Source organism: Chelonoidis abingdonii, chromosome 3 (genome assembly GCF_003597395.2).
Source record: "Chelonoidis abingdonii isolate Lonesome George chromosome 3, CheloAbing_2.0, whole genome shotgun sequence".
NCBI lineage: Eukaryota > Metazoa > Chordata > Testudines > Testudinidae > Chelonoidis > Chelonoidis abingdonii.
The window spans coordinates 198128705-198152198 of NC_133771.1; the positions used below are offsets into that span (position 1 = coordinate 198128705).

General features: G+C 45.9%; 1 protein-coding gene across 2 annotated transcripts in view; it reads right to left on the reverse strand.

The window, feature by feature from the left end:
* XPO1 (exportin 1) overlaps positions 1-23494 on the reverse strand; it is a 77936-nt gene that overhangs the window by 14986 nt on the left and 39456 nt on the right. For both annotated transcript variants that reach the window (XM_032790473.2, XM_075064438.1), the window contains 6 exons: positions 20939-21097; positions 6511-6708; positions 5062-5200; positions 1610-1791; positions 438-594; positions 98-261 (listed from right to left, as the gene is read on the reverse strand). In XM_032790473.2, coding sequence (XP_032646364.1) covers positions 98-261; positions 438-594; positions 1610-1791; positions 5062-5200; positions 6511-6708; positions 20939-21097 — 999 coding nt within the window. The remainder of the gene's footprint in view (positions 1-97; positions 262-437; positions 595-1609; positions 1792-5061; positions 5201-6510; positions 6709-20938; positions 21098-23494) is intronic.

The following is a 23494-nucleotide window of genomic DNA, read 5'->3' on the forward strand; positions in this document are numbered from 1 at the left end:
ACAGAATTCAAGTCTCCTAGAAAGCACCACCACCATTTCACCATGGCTTTTAAATATCAGCCAGAGCTACTACGTATCATTGTTGAATTTGACATACCTGCTGTGGCTGAAGATCACAAATGATTGTATTAATGTTGTTCAGGATCTCATCAATGAATGGCATGACTTCTCCCACTTGAACCTGAACAAAGTGTCGGCGGCATTTCTGTGCTATTTTTATGAAGGTATCACAAGCCATATCCTGGACACCATCATGGGTTTCTAAATTAAAATATAATTTTGTGTGACTTTTATGCTCTTTACAAAGATTCTACAGGTGTGTGCACGCGCACATGCAATCAGCAGCTCCAATATGAAAGTAATATTTGAACATTTAGGTCTCCAAAAATTTAAAGTGTTAGTGAGCAGCAAAGTGATGAAACGTCACACATACTTACCATGCATGAATTCAAATAGCTTGTTGACTACTGTCTTCAAAAATTTCCAGTGAGCCCTCAAAAACCGTGGATATTGACCTACTATATACATGATATTTGATGCAATAATAGCTTTGTTATCTTTCCCTCGCTTTTGTTCACAGAGTCCCAGAAGATCCTGCAAGGGCAAAAAAAAACCTTGCATGTGTCTCTCTTTTCACGTTTAATGTTTGTATTTTCTTAGAACTGTGATGGGGCAAAATTTAAAGTACTATAACCACCAATGCTAAAACTGTAGTTTGGCAATACCTGACAAATACCAAAAAGATCACCGAATCAGGGTTCATAATTGTTTCAATGCATTTGAACAATTAGATTAAAGTTAGGATATTAGAATTACAGAGATTTACTAAAACTTTTTGGAAGCACAAGAAACCAGTTTTCTACCCAGAAATTATTTTAAATACATCTCATTAAGAATTGTCACAGGAACTTAAATTCACTTCAGGTATGGATGTAAAAGTGTAAGCAATCCTCAGTGTTCTGTACCAAGTGAAGGCAAGCAGTTTGTGAAATTTATTTAACAAAAACCAAGCAGTCTTGCGTTCTTCCTGTAACTCAAGGGACTGGCTACCTACTAGTCTTTATTGGTGAGTATAAAAAATGACAATTGAACGAAATAATTTAATATGAATTACTGTGTGAATTTTTAAAACATGGTAAGAAATGCCTCTTTTCTAAGGAATCTTGAATTTTACCAAGCAGAGCCTCAGTTTTGGCAGGTTTTCCACTCTGCCACACATCTATTGATAAAACTAAAATTCTAATGAATCAAAAATGTATATGGCAAGAATGCTATTCTCCCCTCACTGCCTATAGCAGTGAAGGTTATGACCTTAAAGTAAAGAGAAATGCATGCTAAACTTAACTTCTTCTGAATTAACCCAGTGTAAACTTTATCTCGGTAATTTCCTTTATAGGCATGATAGCCAAGGCTCCTTTTCACATGATTTTATACAAATGTAATATATCCTGACTAGTCAGTTTGCTTTTTTCTACAGTGTAGTTCAATAAAAACGTGCAGCAAATGCTAATATCTTCAAAGAATTTAAAAGAAATCACCATTGCACTTTTGAACCTACCAGCTGTTCTGGCGTGAATGTGAGGAACCCACTAGTTTTATGACATTATACCTTAATTACTGTAACAAGAAATCGTTTTTCATCCTCTTCATGCATTGCTCCACTGATTGACCCAATAGCCCAACACAGAGTATTCAAATTCTTCCATGACCATTCTGTTCCATTCACTTGATTGTGAAGTTTTTCTGTCATTATTCGTTCAGTATCTGCATAATCCAGATGCGTTAGATAAACTGAAAGAAACAATTACATTTTAACATGTTACAAATCCACTTTTTAAGCAGTCACAGTACATTATGGAGGTGCTGGTCACAACTCCATAGCAGAGATTGAGTTCTGTTTCATACATATGCAGTTTTCAGACAAAACTACAGCATACCCTTCCTTCAAAAGTTCACGCTGGACTGTAACTTTAGGATTTAAGTAAATGTTAGTTTACAAGTTAAAAATAATTAAAAACAGGGTTCTATAAAAATTTAACATTTACGTCAAGTTTTCTCTTTGTCCTAAACAATATAATGCAGATAGTTCACACTTTCTATATAGTTAACGTTAATTAAATCTTGTTCATAAACTGCATTTGGAGAACTTAGACTGCTATTAAGCTAAATTACTAACAATGGGTTGTATCTAATTGTTAAGATTACATAGGCTCATGTAACCCCTAAGTGAGGCCAATGTGACATGAGGGGGATGGGTTGATTTACGACTTGTTAGTTTGCACGCAACAATTCTATTGGTTATAATGACTCAGTGCTATAACGGAGATGGAATTCCCACTAGTAGATAACTTGATTCAACTGTTCTTTCAAGATTCTGTGGATGCATGCTACCTTGGGCCTCATGTTGAAAAGCCCCTCACCACAGCGCTGCCTGAGCTCCAGTTGCACACAGACACTTCAGGACTTCAGAGACAGAGCTCTCCCATCCTCAATTTTAACAGCAATGGTCTCATTGACTGTCTACTACATCAGTAAGTCAGCTGCAACTTGAAGGCCAGATTCACCAATATGCTTTGGCTGCTTTGTACTGCTCTGGCTGTTCTAAACCCAGTTTAAACTAGCTGGTGTACTCTTACTGGCACACCAAAGTAGCCAAACCACAGTTAAAAGAAAAAAAAGGTGACTTAAGGTTGACACGTATATTTACATCATATTGCAGGGTAACAACGTTTCTTGTTTAGTGTTCCTGTATGAAATTCTATTTTTTTTATTTTTTTTAAACAAAGCTAAGGAATTTCCCTGAAACAAACTACATCAAGATGAAGTTGAGGTTGAGCATACGTATCAGTAACAAGTGTTAAAAAAAAAAAATTCCAGGGATATGATGGTTGTCTCAAAACTAAGCACTAAGACACCCAAGCAACCTTAACTATCCTGTAATGTCAGGAGAGTGGAAAAAGAAGGAAAAAGTATAGATTAAACAGACTAAATAATCTGGGACAACCACCCTTAAAATGCCTTACTCATAATCCTATATTTATTCCACGATATAGCAGAGTTGGGTGCCTTATGTTTAGATTTCTATTAAGTATATCTTTAACTCTAAATTTCTATGGTTTAGAACACTGTTGTAAGATAATTACACCAGTGTAATTATTATTTTTTTTTAAATCCTGAAGTTACTGATGCACACTTTCAACATCAAGGTTTTTTTGGGTCTAGGAATATACAAGATGAACACATTACATGGCTAGAATTCAATGACCAAACTGGAAGGTGAAGAATCATCACTGAATAGATGAAGATACCAAGCAGAAGAGTAGATATATTACATACCTAGAACAAATGCTGAAGACTACTGTTTCTTAGGTATGTAATAAACACTGATCAGGTATGGTCAAAGGATGTGATAATATTCACAACTCCTACAGATATTTTGCTCAGACAGTCTTAAATATAGTGGTTCACAGTGCTTGCCAGAATTATTCATGACTAATAGATGCACATTTTGTATTCCAATAATCCAAAGTGGGGTTTTTAATTTTTCTGAATTTCCTTTAGTAAATCTTTAGATTTTTTTAAAATTAGACATTGGAGAAGTAAATAAAGCATTTTGTATATTTGTTCAGCAAACATCTTGATACTTTCTAGCAGCAGGGACTCTTTCATAAAGCCTAGTATGAATGATTTCTAATGTTTCATAATGGAAACACTCTTTCAAAGTTGTGATGTAATGGGAAAACCAATTTTATTTCTACTATGCACGATACTGTCAAGATGGTAGCTTGTTGCTGGTTCTTTTTTCAAATGAATAGTTAAGGTTACAAAGAATTATTATTATTATTTTTTTTGGTAAGTATCAGAGGGGTAGCTGTGTTAGTCGATCTGTAAAAACCAATGAAGAGTCCTGTGGCATCTTATAGACTAACATATGTCTGACATGCATCTGACGAAGTGGGTATTCACTCACGAAAGCTTATGCTCCAATACATCTATTAGTCTATAAGGTGACACAGGACTCTTTATTTTTAATTGACTACACCTTCTGAAAAGTTCTCCTTTGGAGCTGGTATATCATGTCTCAGACAAGGAGACTTGTAAAAAGTTGTTTAAGGAGCCACAGGGACATGCTGGCTGCTTCCAGGAGCCACAGAGAGCTTGTCTTAGCCCTGCTGCGCAGCCGACTGCACTTTTAAACAGCCCAGTCAGTGGTGCTGATGGGAGCTGCCAGGGTCCCTTTTCAACCGTGCATTCCGGTCGAAAACTGGACACCTGGCAACCGTACTCCACGCGGAGGAATGTCAAAGCTTCCCAGAACTTTTGAAAGTGGAAGGGTGAATGCCAAGAGGGCATCAGAGTTCAAAACAGCGAGCAGAGCAGTCATGGTGGGCACTATAGCACACTGAGGGAAACCACTTATATTGCTATAACGAACGGCAGCGTCTACAGTGACTACAGTTTGTCACCTTAATTTTGCCACAAAAAAAACCAAAACAACTTTATGCCTCTCATCAAGGTGGTTTTATTTTGTCGGCAACACAGAGTTTTGCTGTCAAAAGTAGCTTTGTATTGTGTAGATCTCCACTATTTTGTTTGCAAAAACTGCCTTTTGCTGACAAAATTGGGTAATGTAAACAAGACCTTAGTTTCCTTCACCAATGAGCTTTAACTGCAGAGCTTGGTCCTAATAATTAAAAACCTTTAAGATAATGCCCCTAAGCTACTTCCCCCTCCTATATACACACATTTATTTTTCCATTAACTTATTAAATTTTTTTCTGGTGTTATTTACTTAAAATGGTTGCACCTGACCATAATAAATTAATAGATAAACTTCACGACAAAAAAATGACAAGGAATAAACTCCAAAAATTAAGTCAACTGCTACTCTGGGGATAGTCTTCCTAGAGTAGCACTCCATTCCTCATTCTTGCATTTCCTCTCCCTCATACCTTCTCCCCACACTTATCTTGATCAGTAGTTATTTGTCCTTGCATTGTCTATCTAAATTAGATTGTAAGCTAGCAATTAGTCAAAGGATCAGAAAAGTCGTTAACTTACCCAGTGTCTCCCTCATATTTTTGTACAAGTTTATGGAATCTGTATCCTTCATGAATTCTCGTACAACTTCCCCCTGATCATTTTCCACAACCAGCACTTCTTCTGGTTTAGCCATACGGCTAACCATTAACAACCGGACCTATGTTTACCAGAGAATCAACAGTTTTAGATTAAGACACATTTAGGGTTGGGCATTTGACTAGTTCAAGAGTAAATGGTGAACTGACCAGTCAAATATTTCAAAGCATTTTTTGTTAGGAGAGTAAAACAAGACGACTTTATGGTCTCCAATAGGTTTAGCCTTAGACAGACACTTACGCCTAGTTATGAAAGAAGTTACTAATGGAGTTATTTTAACTCAGAAGAATGCCAAAAAGAAAGGCAGCATGACACAATCAAAATATAGTCTCTTCCACTGAGGCCTCCTCTTTCCATTAAGATAAGGACTATATTTTGACCTTGAAATGCAGAGCACATACATACTTTAACCAAAATACAAACAGGACTTCAAAATATATGCTTTAAACCAGAAGACAAAGATAATCTTAGAGGACTTGACATGCCTACTGGGCACCTCTCACACAAACAGACCAAATGTATTGGAAAGTTAAAATTCAATTTCCAAACTTCTGAGATATTGGAAGATGTCAACATTCATGCTGCATTAAGTTATTTAAGGCACATTTAATCAAGATGTTTATTCAATTTTTTCCATTTAGTTTGTATTCAATATGGGTGATGAGATTATGTGATTTTTACCACTGACAAAGGTTTAGATGCCATGGACTAACTAATAAGTAGTGCCCCTCCATGTACTTTGAGTATTAATGTACAAGGTATAAAACAAGATCTAGCGGTGCCATAATTTAATAGCTCAAGGGGTGGAGGAACTAGTCACCAGCCGGAGCAGGAATGTTGTCAGAAATATTCCCTTATACTGAGGCACTGGTCATACAAAGTACAGATTTCCTTTTGTACAAGGATATATGTAAACTTACGGCTAAGGCTACGATTTAGTCACAGGTATTTTTAGTAAAAATCAGATAGGTCACAAGCAAAGAATTTTTGTTTATTGCCTGTGACCTGCCCATGACTTATACTATAAATATGCCCGATTACTTGGGGGGGGGGGGGGGGGCGGGTGCCCCGGGAACCCGCTGCTGGGGGGGTGCATCAGCACCAGCTGCTAGGATCTGCTGAGCAGAAGCTGCTCTGGCCGCCCCGAGACTGCTGCCCTGGGCCGTCTGAACAGCGGCCACTGTAGCTTGCCCCGGGGTCAGACTAGTAGCAGCTGGCTGCGGAGCCACCTGAGCAGCTGGCCCCAGAGATAGCTGCTTGGGCAGCCCTAGGGTCAGCCACTGCAAAAGTTACAGAATCTGTAACTTCTGTGACCAACACGGAGTCCTACTTATGGCACATTCAATTAAACATGAATTCCCCCAACATTACCTTTGACAGAACAGGCAGATAAAGCTGTCTCCTGGGAGGAACATCAAAATGTTGACTTCCCGAAAGCAATGGAGAAGCAGATGTCGAAAATGGACTCTCTCTATACAGTTCAGCAGCCAAATGATTCCAGTATTCAAGACAAATCTTAAAAATTTCAGTTTCTTCGACTTCTGACACCAGCAACATATAGTGAAGAGCCTACAGAAATGTGATTTACACAAAATTGAGTTATTGGTCAATCAGTATTTTCTGTGGATAATACCTTGATGCTGAAGGTTTATTTATCCAAACTGTTTTAGTGAAAGTCTTTTTATATATCTTTGCCATAACGTTTAGAAACAAAAGGAATTAATATGTTACAATTACATTAAAGGTCAGCACCAAGAAATGATCAGCTGCCATGACTATGACCACAGAGAACTTTTCCAACAGACACACCTATACTTTTGAAAAGTTACAATAACCTGATTAAAAGGTGATAATTTCTCAAAATAATTGAATCTCTATGTATAATTCTTGATTAATCAAGATAATCATCTCTTGAGTTTCTGCAAGACACTGTGGTTTTACAGTCTCCTAAACCAAGGTGTTTGTCAGCAGGACAATACCAATATCTGGTTACTCGAGATTACCACTACCACAGTGTTGTGGAGTTCAGCATTTTGAAGAAGTTCAGCATTTTGTTGAGTGCATCATCTTTTGCTGCTCACAGAAGGTAGATGTTTAAACTGCTGACAGAGGAAAGGCAAACATTCCTCATTTGCACTCAATGAAAATTTCTATCAGGACACATGAAGGGAAATAAAAGTTACTTTTATTTATAACTTCTTTTTTCTCCTTACTGCAATGGTGCTGACCAACATGCACACCACAACATTAAAAGGAATCTATTTGGTATACTGTATTTCTGATATGGAATCATGAGTTTTGGCTACACGCTCCAACATTCAATGGTCTCTTAACTAATCTTTCCCTCCAGCTGATGCCAACATCCCACATCACCAGCCAACTGTGGACAAGATCAGTTGGAAGGAGTGAAATATCTTTAGATGTAGTCCCCATAGGCTGTGCACACTAGGAGAATCAAGTGATCCATAACTGAACTGATATAAGACAATGTAACGTGCTCACAACAGTTAAGTCAAATCAGTTTCAAAACAACATGAACACAGTTCCAAATAGTTTTATTTGCAATGCTACCTGAGTAGCGCAGAACCCTGCATAGCTCCCACAAGCAGTGAACTGAGAGATTTCAAAAGGTCCTTGATACAATATGGTATAGCAATGGAAAGACTAGTTGAACTACTACTATGTTTGCTTTCACACTGGCAAAAAATTTACTAACCTTTCCATAACTTTTTCTTACGTCCATTCCATGCTAGGTATGTGCGTGTTGCATGCACTGTCGCCAGAGATTTTTCCCTCAGTGGTATCCATAGGGCTGACTCTAGCGCCCTCTGGTGTCACATGGGTATGCACTGGTATAAGAGGCGCCGCCGGCCCTGCACCATTTCAGTTCCTTTTTGCTGGTAACTCCGACAGAGACGTAAGAGGGTGGGTCATGGAATGGTCATGGCAACATATCCCAAAGAACAACAGTTACAGAAGATTAGTAACCATTTGTTCGAGAGCTTGCTCATGTCCATTCCATGCTAGAAACAGTACCTCAGGAGGTGGGCTCACAGTTCATGGACATACTGACTATACCACTGATCTCCCGAAACTGGCATCAATCTTGTGCCTGTTGGGTGATGGTGCAGTGGGTCGCGAAGGTACAACTCAACAATCAGGTCACAGCTCTGCAGATGTCCTGGACTTGTACCTGCACAAGAAATGCTGCTGATGAAGCCTGAGCTATTGTGGAATAATCAGTCACAATGGCGGAAGCAGGATGTTCGCCTGCTCATAGCAAGCCCAAATACATGCAGTTAGTCAGGATGAGATTCTTTGTGATAAAACAAGTAGTCCTCTCATCCTTTCCGTTATTGCTACAGTGTTTGGATTTGTGGAAGGGCTTACTCCTTTCAATATAAAAGGCGAGAGCCTGCCTAAGGTCCAACGTACGAAGCCAATGTTCCTTAGTGGGTTTTGGGAAGGCAAGTAGAAAAATGACCTGATTGTTATGGATTTGTGACATCATCTTTGGTAAAAAGGCTGAATGGGGGTGCAGCTGGAATTTGCCAGTGAAGAACACCATTTAAGGAGACTGCGACGTAAGGCCTTTATCTCAGAGACCCTGCTGGCCAAGAGGACAGCCAGCAGAAAAATGAGCTTTGGAGTACGATGCTAACAACTTAAGGGGGGGGGGGGGGGGGACACCCTGTGGGCCTCGACAGGACCAAGTTTAAGTCCCATGGTGAAGGAGGGGTTGGTTTGCAACCCTGAGGATAGAATCTTTCCAACCCCTTGAGAAACTAGATCATCATCTTGTGGGAAAATACCGATCTGCCATTCACTGGAGGGCAGAAGGCTGAAATGAATGAATCTTAAAAGATGAGAGAGCCAGACTTTGCTGCATTAGGTGGAGCAGTCCAAGACAGATTGCGGACAAGATCAGAATGGAGAGAGATTCTATTCAGAGGCCCAGCAAGAGAAACGTTTCTACTTAGCCAAGTAGGTAGCCCTGCTGGAAGACAATTACTTTGCAAGACCTGATCCAAGCAGACCAGTTCCTCAGGGTTCAGCATCCATGCAGTCAGGTGCAGTAAGGCGAAGTTCAGGTGAAGCAACCTGCCATGGTCTTGTGAGATCAAGTCTGAGCAGAGTGGGAGCGTGAGTGGTTCTGCCACTGAGAGGTCCAGAGGCATGCCAAATTAATGCTAGCATGCTATCAGGATAACCCTTCTCTTGTCTCGTTTGATTTTTAGGAGAACATTGTGAACCAAGGGGATTGGAGGAAAGGTCTGTATAGTACATGGTCTGCGCACAGGAGTAGGAAGGCACTGGAGAGGGAGGCTGCACAGCAAGCAGTACTGATGGCATTTCCTGTTCTGCTTGGTAGCAAATAGGCCCAACTGGGGAAGCTCTTACCTCTGGAAGATGACCCTGAAGGCTTCCAGGTGAAAAAACAAAACAAAACACAACACTCATGGTGAGAGGGGAAAAAAAAAGCTCCGCTGATGTGATCCGCCAGCACATTTCAGGCTGAAGATTGAGCTTGTTGATATAAAACATGGATGTGATGTTGTCTGTCAGGACTTTACCACTCTCCTTGAGGTCTAGGGAATGAACTTGTGGCAAGCTAAGCCCTGAGTTCCCAAACATTTATATGTAGGGAGAGTTGTTCTTGGGACCAGAAGCCCTGGGTCCTGAAATTGTTGAGGTGGGTTCCTCACCCTAGGTCTAACTGAGGTTAAGGCTACAGACAGTGGAGGATCAGCAAATGGTACCCCCTAACATTACAGATTCTGGGTCTCTCCACCAGGTCAGGGAAGCAAGGACTGAAGGTGGAACAGTGAGTCTAAATGGTGTCTACTCAGGGAGTAGACTTATGTCACCCACATCTGGAGGGGCTGGAGGTGCAGCCTTGCATACTGTACCAGGTAAGTACATGCTTCCATGTGTCCCAACAGTCTGAGGCAGACCTGAACAGTCATCATTGGTGGACTGTGATGTTGGATATCAGGTCCGACATAAGTTTGAAATTGGGCCTCCAAAAGGCAAAGTCTGCTTGGGCTGAGTCAAGCATTGCCCCGATTAACTCTACTCTCTGAGCTGGGACCAGAGTTGACTTTGCTTGTTTAATCAGCAGGTCCAGTGCCCAGAAGGTGGCCCAGACTGTACTGATGCTGTGCTGTACCTGAGCATGCAACTGACCTTTGATCAGCCAGCCATCAAGGCACGAATAGACTTGCACACGGTGCATGAGGAAGGCTGCTACTCCTGTCATACCCTTCGTGAAGACTTGTGGGGCTGCTGATAGGCTGCTGATAGGCTGAAGGGAGGAGCGGTGAATTGATAGTGGCGTTGACCCCGTACAAACCTGAGAAATCTTTAGTGACTGTGGAAGATAGAGATGTGAAAGCAAGCTCCATTAAACTGAGGGAGGTGTACCAGTCTCCTGCATCTAGGGACGGTAGGATGGAGGTCAGAGACTATGTAGAACTTTACTTTCTTGAGATATCTGTTGAGGTGATGCAGGTTCAAGATGGGCCTTAGGCCCCCTTTGGCCTTTGAGATTACGAAATACTGAGAGAAAAACTTATAGACTCAGACTCATAGACTCTGAGGGGGAGTTAGGAAGTGGCCCAAGGGTAGCCGACCCGTCTGACTGCAATGCTGACAGCAAGTGAGTAAAACGGTTACTCACCTTTTAGTAACTGTTGTTCTTCGACGTGTTGTTCATGTCCATTCAAAGTAGGCGTGCGCGTGCACACCAGCCGGAAGATTTTCCCCTAGCAGCGTCCATAGGGTTGGCCCGGGTGCCCCCTGGAGTGGCGCCACCATGACGCCCTATAAAGGGGCCCGTCGACCCTCCACCCCCTCAGTTCCTTCTTGCCGACACTCTGACAGAGGGGCAGGAGGGTGGGTGTTGGAATGGACATGAACACCACATCTCTAAGAACAACAGTTACTAAAAGGTAGGTAATCGTTTTTTCTTCTTCGAGTGGTTGTTCATGTCCATTCAAAGTAGGTGACTCACAAGCCTAACCTTAGGAGATGGGGTCGGAGATCACTGCTAACTGGAGTACTGCGTGACCGAAGGCTGCATCATCCCTAGCCTGGTGCGTGATGGCATAGTGAGACGAGAACGTGCGGACGGAGGACCACGTGGCCACTCTACAAATCTCCTGAGTCGGAACCTGAGCCAGGAACGCTGCAGAGGAGGCCTGCGCCCTAGTGGAGTGGGCCGTGATCAGAGGAACAGGAGTCTTAGCTATACAGTAGCATTCCCGGCCGCAAGTCACGATCCACGAAGAGATTCACTGAGAGGAGACCGGGAGCCCCTTCATCCTTTCTGCCACTGCGACGAAGAGCTGGGTTGAGCGTCTGAATGGCTTGGTACACTATGTAAAAGGCCAAGGCCCTGCGGACATCCAGGGAACGTAGCCTCCGCTCTTCGCTGGACGTGTGTGGTTTCGGATAAAACACCGGGAGAAAGATATCTTGACCCACGTGGAACTGTGAAACAACCCTGAGTAGGAAAGCCGGATGAGATCTAGGTTGGACCTTGTCCTTGTAGAAGACTGTGTACGGGGGCTCAGATGTTAACGCTCGAAGCTCCGACACCCATTGGGCCGAGGTTATTGCCACCAGGAAGGTGGTCTTGTACGACATGCATATCAGGGAGCACAAAGCCAGAGGCTCGAAGGGAGGCCCCGAGAGGACGGAGAGGACCAGATCCAGGTCCCAAGCAGGGGTCGGCTGACACATGTGGGAAGAGCCTGTCCATACCTTTGAGGAAATGCCCAACCAGCGGGTTCGCAAACATCGAGGCACCCCCCTCTCCCGGATGAAAAGCGGATATGGCTGCCAAGTGAACGCGAATGGAGGAAAAGGAGAGGCCCAGTTGTCTTAGGTGAAGCAAATAGTCGAGGACAGCTGGAATTGGTACCCCCAGCGGATCGAGACCCCGCTGACCCGACCATATGGAGAAGCGCTTCCATTTAGCCAGGTAGAGTGTGCCCTAGTTGACGGTTTCCTGCTACGCAGCAGCAACTGCCTGACCTGCTGGGAGCACTGCAACTGCACCGGTTTCAGCCATGGAGCATCCAAGCTGTGAGGTGAAGGGACTCGAGGTTCGGATGGTGGACGGAGCACCGGTCTGCATGATCAGGTCCAGGAGGAGGGGCAGCGTCTGGGGCGCCTGAACGGACATATGCAGGAGTGACGTGTACCAATGCTGGCGCGGCCATGCCGGAGCTATCAGGATTACCCTGGCGTGATTCCTGTGAACCTTTAAAAGCACCCTGTGTATCAGGAGGATCGGAGGGAAGGCGTAGAGCAGACCGTCCTCCCATGGCTGAAGGAAGGTGTCCGACAGACACCCCCGACTGCAGCCCAGGAGGGAGCAAAACCGTTGGCACTTCCTGTTTTCCCTTGAAGCAAATAGGTCTAACCGGGGAAAGCCCCAGAGCTGGAAAATTGAGCGCACCACATCTCATCGGAGGGACCACTCATGACCCTGGAAGGAGTGGCTGAGGGTGTCCGCCAAACAGTTCTGCTCCCCCGGAAGACAGAACACCGTCAGGTGGGTGGCATTGTAAACGCAGAAATCCCACAGCGCAAGGGCTTCCCTGCAGAGGGGAGAGGAGCGTGCACCCCCGTTTGTTGATATAAAAGACTGCCGCCGTGTTGTCCGAAAGGACGGAAACACACCTGTTGGCCAGGCGAGACCAGAAGGTCAAACACACCAGGCGGACTGCTCTCAGCTCCTTGACACTGATATGCAACTTAAGGTCCTCTGGCGACCACAAGCCCTGTGTTCTGAGGCGTCCCAGGTGTGTTCCCCAACCTCGATCCGAGGCGTCTGTCACCAGGGAGAGGGAGGGCTGCGGGGCAGCAAAGGGGATACCCATCGGACTTCCCGCGGGTCGAGCCACCACCGTAGCGAGTTCAGCACCAAGCGGCGAACGGACACCACTGAGTCCAGGGGGTCCCTGCCCGGGCGATAAACTGTCACCAGCCAGGACTGCAGCGGGTGAAGCCAGAGTTTGGCATGGACCACCACATAGGTGCATGCCGCCATGTGGCCCAGCAGCCGGAGGCAAACTCGCGCCATGGTGACCAGGGTGCGGTGCAGTCCGAGGATAAGCTTGGAAATTGCATGGAACCTGGACTCCGGCAGATACACTTTGGCGTGTGTGGAGTCCAGAACCGCTTCTATGAATTATTTGTTGCATCGGAGACAGGGTGGATTTGGCTTCGTTCAAGAGGAGGCCAAGATGGAGAAAGGTCCGCGTGATGAAGCACACCTGGGTCTCCACTTGCTCCTTGGAGTGGCCCTTTATGAGCCAGTCATCCAGGTAGGGGAATACCTGGATGCCCCGCCTGCGCAGGAAGGCCGCCATGACCGCCATGCACTTTGTGAAGACCCCGGGAGCAGCTGACAGGCCAAACGGGAGCACCATGAACTGCAGATGGACGTTGGCCACGACGAACCTGAGGTACCGACGGTGCCGTGGAATTATGGCAATGTGGAAATAGGAGTACTTTAAGTCAAAGGCGGCATACCAATCTCCTGGATCCAGGGAGGGGATGATTGAGGACAGGGAGACCATGCAGAACTTGAGTTTTCTCATAAACTCGTTCAGCCGCCGCAAGTCTAGGATGGGTCTCAGGCCCCCTTATGCCTTCGGTATGAGAAAATACCGGAAGTAGAAGCCTTTGCCCCTGAGCTCCCGCGGGACTTCCTCCACCGCCCCTGCCTCCATGAGGGACTTCACTTCTTGAATTAGAAGTTGCTCGTGAGAAGGGTCCCTGAAGAGGGACAGGGAGGGAGGTTGGTGGGGCTGAAGGGAGGAGAACTGGATAGAATATCCCCTCTCTACCGTGCAGAGCACCCATTTGTCCGACGTAATTTGGGACCAGGCACGGTAGAAGTGGGACAGACGTGACCCAAAGGTAGGGGTGGAAGGATCCAGAGTCTCAATTGGTAGGTTGCCCTCGACCATACCATCAAATAGGGGGTGTAGGCCCAGATGATGGTCTCGACTGGCCAGACGCCTGGCCGGAGGAGTGGAGCTGGTGACGCCTCCTGCCATTTCTGCCCCGCCTGCACCCCAGCTCCTGGCGAGTCTGTGGCTGGTATGAGCAAGGGGCCTCCTGCAGCCTAAAGTTGTCTGGGCTGGGTCGCGGGGATATGCAAGCCCAGCGAGCAAAGCGTGGTCCTCGAGTCCTTTAAGCTATGGAGACATTTGTCCATTTTCTATGAAAACAGAGTCTGCCCTTCGAAGGGGAGGTCTTGAACCGTCTGCTGGACCTCATAGGGCAGTCCCAAGACATGGAGCCAGGCCCCCCACCGCATGACCAGGCCTGTGACCAGGCCTGTCACCAGGGTGCACGAGGTTGAGTCCGCTGCATCTAAGGCGGCCTGGAGGGAGGCTCAAGAAATCAGTTTGCCCTCCTCCACTACGGCCGAAAACTCTGATCTCGAGTCCTAGGGAAGGAGCTCCGCAAACTTCAACATGGCTGAACACGTGTTGTGGCCATAACGGCTTACTATTGCCTGTTGATTGGCAATGCAGAGTTGAAGTCCCCCCCTTGGAGTACACCTTTCTACTAAAGAGCTCAAGTCTTTTTGCATCCTGCTCTTCGGTGCTGACCCCTGAAACCCTTGACGCTCCCGCTGGTTAGCTGCATCTACCACCAGGGAGTCTGGGGAAGGGTGAGTGTACAGGTGTTCATGCCCTTTAGAGGGGACGAAGTAGCGCCACTCCGTCCTCTTGGCGGTAGGGGCCAATGAGCCTGGTGTTTGCCAGAGGGTGCAGGACGTATCAGCTATAGTCTTTATCAGCGGGAGGGCCACCCTGGATGGCCCTGAGGGGGCCAGAATGTCCACTACAAGGTCCGCGTCCACCTCGATCTCCTCTGCTTGGATTGCAAGGCTTTCCAAATCGCCAAAGTAATTGTTGGAGGATTCGGGTGTCCTATAGGGCCGGTGCCGCAGCCGTGCCCGAGACCGCCTCGTCTGGAAAGGATGACGAGGAGATTACATGGAGTGGCCCTTCCTCCGGTGCACGAGGCCCCTCGGGGTCCTGCTGCACATGGTATTGAGGTTGCGGTGCCGGTTCCGAGTCTAAATGCGGCACCGTGGCTGGTACCGGGATCGCCAGTGAGCGACTTGGCGTATCATGCGGTGCTGGCAGAGCCCGAACGAAAGCCGTTGCCAGTGCCGCTGCCCGGTTAGGGGATGCTGAACTTGACAATGGCACACCCCTGCCTGGTGACGGTGCCGATGGGTGAGGCAGCTGCACCGGGGCCACCAACGTCGAGGACACCAAAGCCGACCGTGACCGAGGGCCAAACACCTGGCCTACTGACTGATGGTAGGCCCAGGGAGTCCAAAACGGCCACTGCGAGGGCAGCTGCCATTGTTGCTGCCACTGCGGGTAACGTTGGTGGCTCACCCCCGACACCGATCTCCTGCTCCGTGACCGGCTGGAGCGATAGGAGTCTGCCTCTGAGTCTGAGGTCTCTGAGTACGAGGATCTGGGGGAGCAGCGCCTGGTGCCGAAGGAGAACGGTGCCGAGGCGGCAGGGAGCCTCTCCTCTGGTCCTGCACGGTGCAGGGAGGGAGGCGACAGCATGGCTGGCTTGCCTCTAGATTGCACTGGTGGACAGGCCACAGTAGGCAACTCCCTACAATGCAGGGAGGCCGGTGCTGGGAGACCCATTAGTCCTGAGGCCGCCTCGAATGCCTCCGGCGTCGACAAGGGGCTTATGTCTCCGCTGAGGTCCGGGGAATTAGGCTGGTCTGGACTTGACCAACCTCTCTGCGGTGCGGGAGTCGACAGGACCACCGAGGGCTGCAGCCCAGCCTGTCCGCTTACACCTGTGGACAGCATCGGCCTTGGATCCTGGTGGGGTTACCGATCCCTCACTGGCTTCCTTCTCTTGGCGGGCACCGACGAAGGTGAGCGGTGCCGCACTGAGGCCGACTTCCTATGACCCGACTCCGTCCAGTGCCGGGTTTTTGACGACTTGGGATGGGCCCTAAGTCCTGATGCCGGTGCCTGGCCACTCCACACCGAGGACGACATGCTGGGCCCCACCTTGGCCGGTTCTGGGTCCAAGGGTGGTCATAGGGCCACCCCATCAGGAGGACTAAGTCTTTGAGCCCTGTCCTTAAGAGTTTGCGGGCGGAAGCCTCTACAGATAGAGCACCGGTCCTTTTGGTGGCTCTCTCCAAGGCACCTCAAACACGCAGAGTACAGGTCACTCTTGGAGTTGAATTTCCTGCAGTTCTTGCAGAGTTTGAACCCGGGGGACCCGGGCATGCCCCAGCGAGCGACGAAGACTCTGGGGGGGGGGAACCCCCCAACTACAAAAACTATATACAAAGATCTAACTAACTATAAAATAACTGAATACACGGACTAAACGGTAAGGATAGGACACTGCCAAAATGCTATGCAAGAGAAGTTCCAGCTAGCCATCACCAGCGGTAAGAAGGAACTGAGGGGGTGGAGGGTCGGCAGGCCCCTTTATAGGGCGCTGTGGTGGCGCCACTCCAGGGACGCTGCTAGGGAAAAATCTTCCAGATGGCGTGCACGCAGCGCGCGCACACCTACTTTGAATGGACATGAACAACCACTCGAAGAACAGTGTGTTGTGGTCAGGATCCCCACTGACCCAATGGCAGACTGCTCTGTCACTGCTAGGGCCCTCGGACGGGATGCAGTGGAGTGGGTGGGCCTGCGCCCCCCTACCACTCCAACCCGTGGGTTGCAGTCTCCCCCTCTCCCAGGTAAGAAGCCTGCGCTTGTTGGCTCTCCGCCACAGCTAGGAGGCCCGACTGTTTTGCTGCTTAGCCTGAGTGCAGGCCTGAGCCCTCAGACCCTTTGCTGCCCCACCCTGATTAAGGGCCTGGGCTAATTGACTATTTGGCTACCCAGCCCAAGTACAGGTCTGACCCAGAGACGCTTTGCTGACCCACCCTGATTGGGGCTGGGCTCTGTGTTTGTTGTTCGGCCCTAATCACAGACCTGCACTCACGTCTCCCATGGCCCTGCTGATTTCCCACGCCAGATGGCCTCCCAGAGACTTAGTGAGGCAGATTGGCTGCCCACAGACCTGGAGTGGAAGGGGCTACTCCCTCCAACGGACTACAGGCCCCCATAAGTAGTAGGGATTGCATCTCCCTGGCAAGGAATTGCTGATGAGAAGGGACCCTGAAGAGGGACCAGGGTCAGGGATGGAAGGGAGAAATAGATACAAACTGGAGGATGTAACCAACTATTATTGAACTGAGGACCCAACAGTCCGATGTTATCTATGACCATGCTTGGCTGAAGGGCAACAAGATGGTCCAACAACAAGAGAGGGGATGAATCTGGAACTCAGACTGGTGTAACACCCTCTGATGCACTTTTAAAAAGCCTGTGGCTCAGTGACCATTGTGCCAGGATCATGGAAGCCTTGCTGGCACCGACCACTGTCTAGGAGCAAGGAGCTTGGGACTTCCTGCTCTCTTCTGTCTCGGCTGCTGGAGGTCCTTGTGGGGTTGGCGAAATTGAGAGAGACAGGCATTCGTCACTTGGAATGCCACTGGTGTTGGAGGCAGCAGACACCTAAGCATCATGGCTGCTTCTAAGAGTCTATGGTGGATCCCGAACCAGACTAGGCGCAGTAGGTGGAGTTGGCAGGCCATCAGTGGCATGGTGAGGACAAGTGACCTGGCATGGGTCTCACTGAGCTGTTCGTTTCCTGCACCACAGAGCGCCCTCTCTCTGTGTGCTGTTTCTTATGCTTCTTCCTCAGCACCGGAGATGAAGAATGGTGGCAGGAAGAGCACTGTGCCAAGGGAGTGCTTTGCATGGATATACAAGCGCTCAGCACTAATGTGGAATAGCTTGGGCCACTTCCAAGAGAAGGACATTCAGCTGAAGAACACTGTTTTTTCTAGTGTGAGGGCTGAAGTCCCTGCAGATCTGGCACTTACCTTTAATGTAAGTTCCCCAGAAACTTTAAACAGCTAAAGTGCAGGTCACTCACCTTGCATTGGCTTGCCCCAAAAGGAACAGAGTTTGAAGCCCAGGGACCTGGACACGTCCAGCCTCTGGTGCAAAAAGTCCCTCGATGACAGAGACAACTATTTACACTACTATACGTGCTAACTAAGAACTATCTACACTAACTATAATAACTACACTAAGAATAAATGGAGAAAAGTCCAAACCACTTGCCGCAGCAAGAAGGATCATTCCAGCAATCATAGGTGGTAAGAAGGAATCAAGAGGATGTGGAGCCGGTGGCGCCCCTTATCCCAATGCATATATGTGTGCAACTCTAGAGGGCACCAGAACCAGCCTTACAGATACCACTAAGGGAAACATCTCCAGCAACAGTGCACACAGCATGCACATACCTAGCATGGAAAAAGACATGAACAAGCACTTGAAGAATAAATCAGTTCTTAAAACTCCAAAAGCAGTCTTCTGCAACCAGTTTTTAGAACTTTTGTAAAACCAGTTGAAGCAGCTGCAGAGGATTTGAAGTGTTTCATAAGCATTTCAGGGACTTAGGCCCACATTTTTAAAAGGTATTCAGGCTTTGCTGGCTCACTGTTGCAACATCTGATTTAAGAGCCTAAATCTCATTTTCAGCATAGATTTGGGCACTTAATCTAAATTCCATCAACACTTGTTGACCAAGCAACACCTAAATATCTTTAAAAATCTGGGCCCCAGACTTTCAGAATATGATTTTTTCTAAAGCAGAAAACAAATCTATATAGTCTTACCAGTTGCACCTGACAGAACTAGGAAGTCAGAATGACAAAACGGTGCTACAAAGAACACCTCAAAAAGAGGCCTTCTCATTACTAAAGATTTGAACCTCTTGCCACTAAACCAACTGTACTGAAGCAATTTAACAACGAACAATTCAGCATATTTGTGCTAGCTATGCTGAATCAGTTTAAGATACTTTGCACTGTCTGCACTGTGTCCCCTATTAGCATTGTCCTAAACACTGTCAGCTGCAATATTCTGGACCTTGATCAGAATAGTTAGTTCAGCTTCCAGAAGCAATGCAATGAGGGAGATTTCAAAAGGCTACCACACTACAATGTGGGACAACAGTCAAAGTAGCAGGAGACCCATGTCAGCTAATATGCATCCACAGTGATGCTAAAACAAACAAGTCGGAAAGTGAATCTAGTTCCACACAAAAATTTTGAAGCAGTTGCTCATGAATATGAAAATACTTAGTTGTGTGAAGGGCCGAGCAGGAGAAGAGGCAGAAGCAGCAGCAACACAGAACAGCTGACACTCAGCACAACCTTGATTCGCAACACACAACTAAAGATATCTATCCTATGACTCAAATCCTACAATCGTCGTTTAGTTTCCTGTGGGTCATGGGCCAAAACAGATTGAGAGCCACTGTTCTAATCCTTCTCATGGTGCAGAACAGTTTTCTGCAGAATATTCATGAGTACCTTGCCCAGTTCAGTTTAAAATGATTGAAAAAATGAGGCTTCTAAAAATTTTGCTGCAATTTTATCCCCCAGTCTAAGGACCTGTCTACATTACAAATAGACTCAGTGACTCCACTGTAGCTGTTCTATACTTGCTGCTTAGACAGATTGCCCTTTAAGTGTTTGATAAAATCTTGCAGGGTTTCAGTTTCACACCCTTCTCAACTGCAACTGAAATTTTCTTTTCTTCTGTTTCATTGCACTGCTCTTAGTTATATTTCATGACTGAGAGGAAAAAGGGATGCAGCAGCAACTAGGAAAAGGGAGCACGCAGAATTTTAGTAATACTGTAAGCTTTGATTACTACTTCATACGTACAACATTTAGCATAATGACACTTTGATCTCTAACTGCAACCTCTAGGGATATGTCTACATGGCAATTAAACACTCATGGCTGGCCTGTGCCTGCTGACTCAGGCTGGGGCTTGTGGGACTGTTTAATTGCAGTGTAGACATTCAGCCAGGGCTCTAGGACTCTGCAAGGTGAAATGGTCCAAGAGCTCAGGCTGCAGCCTCAGACCAAGTGTCTACACCGCAATTAAGCGATCCCTTAGCCCGAGCCAGCAGGCATGGACCAGCCACAAGTGTGTAAATGCAATGTAGACATACCCTAGGTGCGGCTGCAATGCAAATATCACGACCAAGAGTGCACAGTAAATAGGGCTTAGCGTTCCGCCACTTTTAACCGTTAAAGATTACCCCAATGGCATGTATTACTGCAATATATATCTCTGTTACTATATAATGATGGGATACTGCCCTCTGTGATTAGGTTGTTTAGTTTAATACTTAAAGTTTGAAACGGATCACTTTTCTGTGGTTATGATAAATACAGAGAAGACACTAGGATAGTTTAAGTCGAAAGCTAAATATTATATTACACACACATACACTCCTCTCAGACAGCTTTCAAATTTTACCATGTAATTCTTTAGCAGCAGGAACTCTATCTTCCTATATATTTGTACAGCATATAGCACAAATGAACCCTGATCATGACTGCAGTCTTTGGGCATTGTGATATAAATAATGTAAGGTCCCTGCATATAAAAAAGTGCAATTTGCAGGTGTTACCAAGTGAAATATCTTTAATGTGTCTTAATCGGGGGTTTAAGTATTTGTTAGTTATGAAAAGGTAACCCAAGGACTTACTTCTCTAACTGCTTTTCTTTTGTGGTGAGTGCTACAGATTTAGTTTAAGTAACTGCACTAGGGACACACAATTTGAGGTACTCATCCAGCACAACGACATACAAAGTATGTTAACTGCCACTATAGAACTTACCTCCATTAAAGTTTCCCTCAGATTTAATCTCTTTTCTATAAGCTGACCATGTTCCTTGAGAAATGTACAGAGAAACAAGCTGAGATTCTGAATGAAGTTCTGTTCATCATCTTTTCCATTGGAGTATGCAAGTCGGATATTCGTGTTTAAAGGAAGCATCTAATAAAACAGGAATGAATTTTCTAGGTCAACAGTTTTTAAAACTTTTATATAGTACGGATCACACCAAAAAGGTTCCTCCTATTTGCAATTGTGCAATATTACCTGTAGAACCCAGGGAACTTGGGTGTTTCTAATTAACAAAATGTTTTGTCTTTTTTAGGAAACCACATTTCTGCTATTCACTGCATTCCCCTGCAAATGCTTCCCCCCTCCAGCACCCACATCCCAAAAAGCACAAGTTATATCTGTGTGGAAAGGTCCCAAGAAATGTGAATGAATTCCATTAATCTTTAATATGCTATACAGTACCTAGATAATAGGGCCCTGGCCTTCAAGGGTTAACCACAATATAAATAAAAATAATCTCAATGGGTTACATTTGATGACTGCCCTAAGACAACAGTGTTGACATTAAATTAAGTGTTTCAGAGAGGAGCGGGGGAACCTATATCTCTAATCTGCTGCCAAGATTATATTTTAGTGTTAAATTTTAAATTAGTTTGGTTCTAATACAGTTTATCTTTATAAAACAAAAAACTAATTCAGTCAAATGAAGTCTTAGAATAAGTAGAAGGAATTCAAATGGAAGGTGTCTGGCCCAAATTCAGCAATGGTATAATGTGGTTCTAAAATGGGTTTAAGTATTTTAACATATCACAAATTTGGCATTCAATTGGTTCATAAAGTGAATAACAATTCACTAATCCAGGCAAATTTAAGCAGTAAGAAGAAAAAGCACCTAACAGGAGCACGGAAGAACAGAATGCAAGCTGCCAAACTAAACAAACAGTAATACTCCGAATTCTGACATGTCTGAATTTAGCCTAAAAGGGGTGTAATTCCTATTTTTTTCAATGGGAGCCACAATAGGATTGTGAAAAAAATCCTGTTTAAAACACTAGCCATATGTTTTCAGATGCTTTAAAACTTGCAGGTTCCCTAGATGCTGCAAGTGAACAAACAGAGGAAAATTAAAAGTAAAACTCATGTAGTCATTTACATTTATGAAAGATGACCTAAAAAAGACTGCAAGCATCCATACAAGGAAGATCTGTTCATAAAAATATACAATATTCAAGTTGCTGCAGATGCCATCCAAGGATGCAGATAAAAATATGACAAGGATATTGTTCATAAAATGAAAGATGAACTTCATGTACAAACAAACTTAGGTACAAACATATACCTGGGTGAATAGCATGCTATTTGAGCTTGAGAAAGTAATAAACTTGATCAACCTAATGCACACTGTGTAAATAAGGCAACCAGCAGCTGTGTGAAAGAATTGGTGCCCCAGATTTTCACTGGCACTCCAAGAAACTCAAGACGACTGCTACTCCATTCACATCCAACTATCATGTTAGATTTCACATTGAGCATGAGGATTACTTTGATTAAAATAGCAGCATTCATATAATACAAGGAACACTTCTCATCAGAGAGGCACTGTACTTAAAGAAACTGGGAAAGGCTTGAGAGACTTGTCAGATTACTGGCTGACACTACTGTCACATCCTCAGTGGAAATCTGTCTCGCTCTAAGACAGGGGTGGACAAACTTTTTGGCCTGAGGGCCCCATCTTGGTATGAAAATTGTATGGTGGGCCACGTATGCTCACGAAATTGGGGTTGGGGTGTGAGAAGGAGTGAGGGCTCTGGCTGGGGTGAGGGCTCTGGGGTGGGGCCAGAAAAGAGGAGTTCAGGATGCAGATGGGGGCTCCGGACTGGGGCAAGGGAGGGGGTCAGGGGTGCAGGCTCCAGGCAGCGCTTACCTGAAGCAGCAGTACGTCCCCCTACCCCCTTCCGGCTCCTATGCGGAGGTGCAGCCAGGCAGCTCTGCGTGCTGCCCCATTAGCAGGCACCACCCCTGCAGCTCCTATTAGCCACAGTTCCCGGCCAATGGGAGCTGCCGGGGGGGGGTGTGTGTGCTTGGGGTGGGAGCAGCACGCGCAGCCCCCTGGCTGCCCCTAAGCATAGGCGCTGAAGGGGGAACATGCTACTGCTTCTGGGAGCCTCAGCTTACGCATGCAGAGCAGCCTCCGACCCCGCTCTCTGGCTGGAGCAGGGAAAGTCCCAGACTCTGCTCCCCAGCAGGAGCTCAACAGCCAGTTTAAATCGGCTAGAGGGTCAGATGTGGTCTCCGGGCCATAGTTTGCCCACTCCTGCTCTAAGAACTATCATGATCACAAAAAAAAAAACCAACAAAAACAAACCAAGAACTGAATCAAAGTTAAGGAACCTTTTTCATTACTTGGCCAACATGATTGTCTCAAATACAAGGTCATGAGTCTACGCAAGAGAGGAAATAAACTGAATACTGATGACATAATTTAGTTAATTTCTGGTCTTCCAACACTTAAAATTGAAGATCCAAAATTCAAACCCATAGTCTATA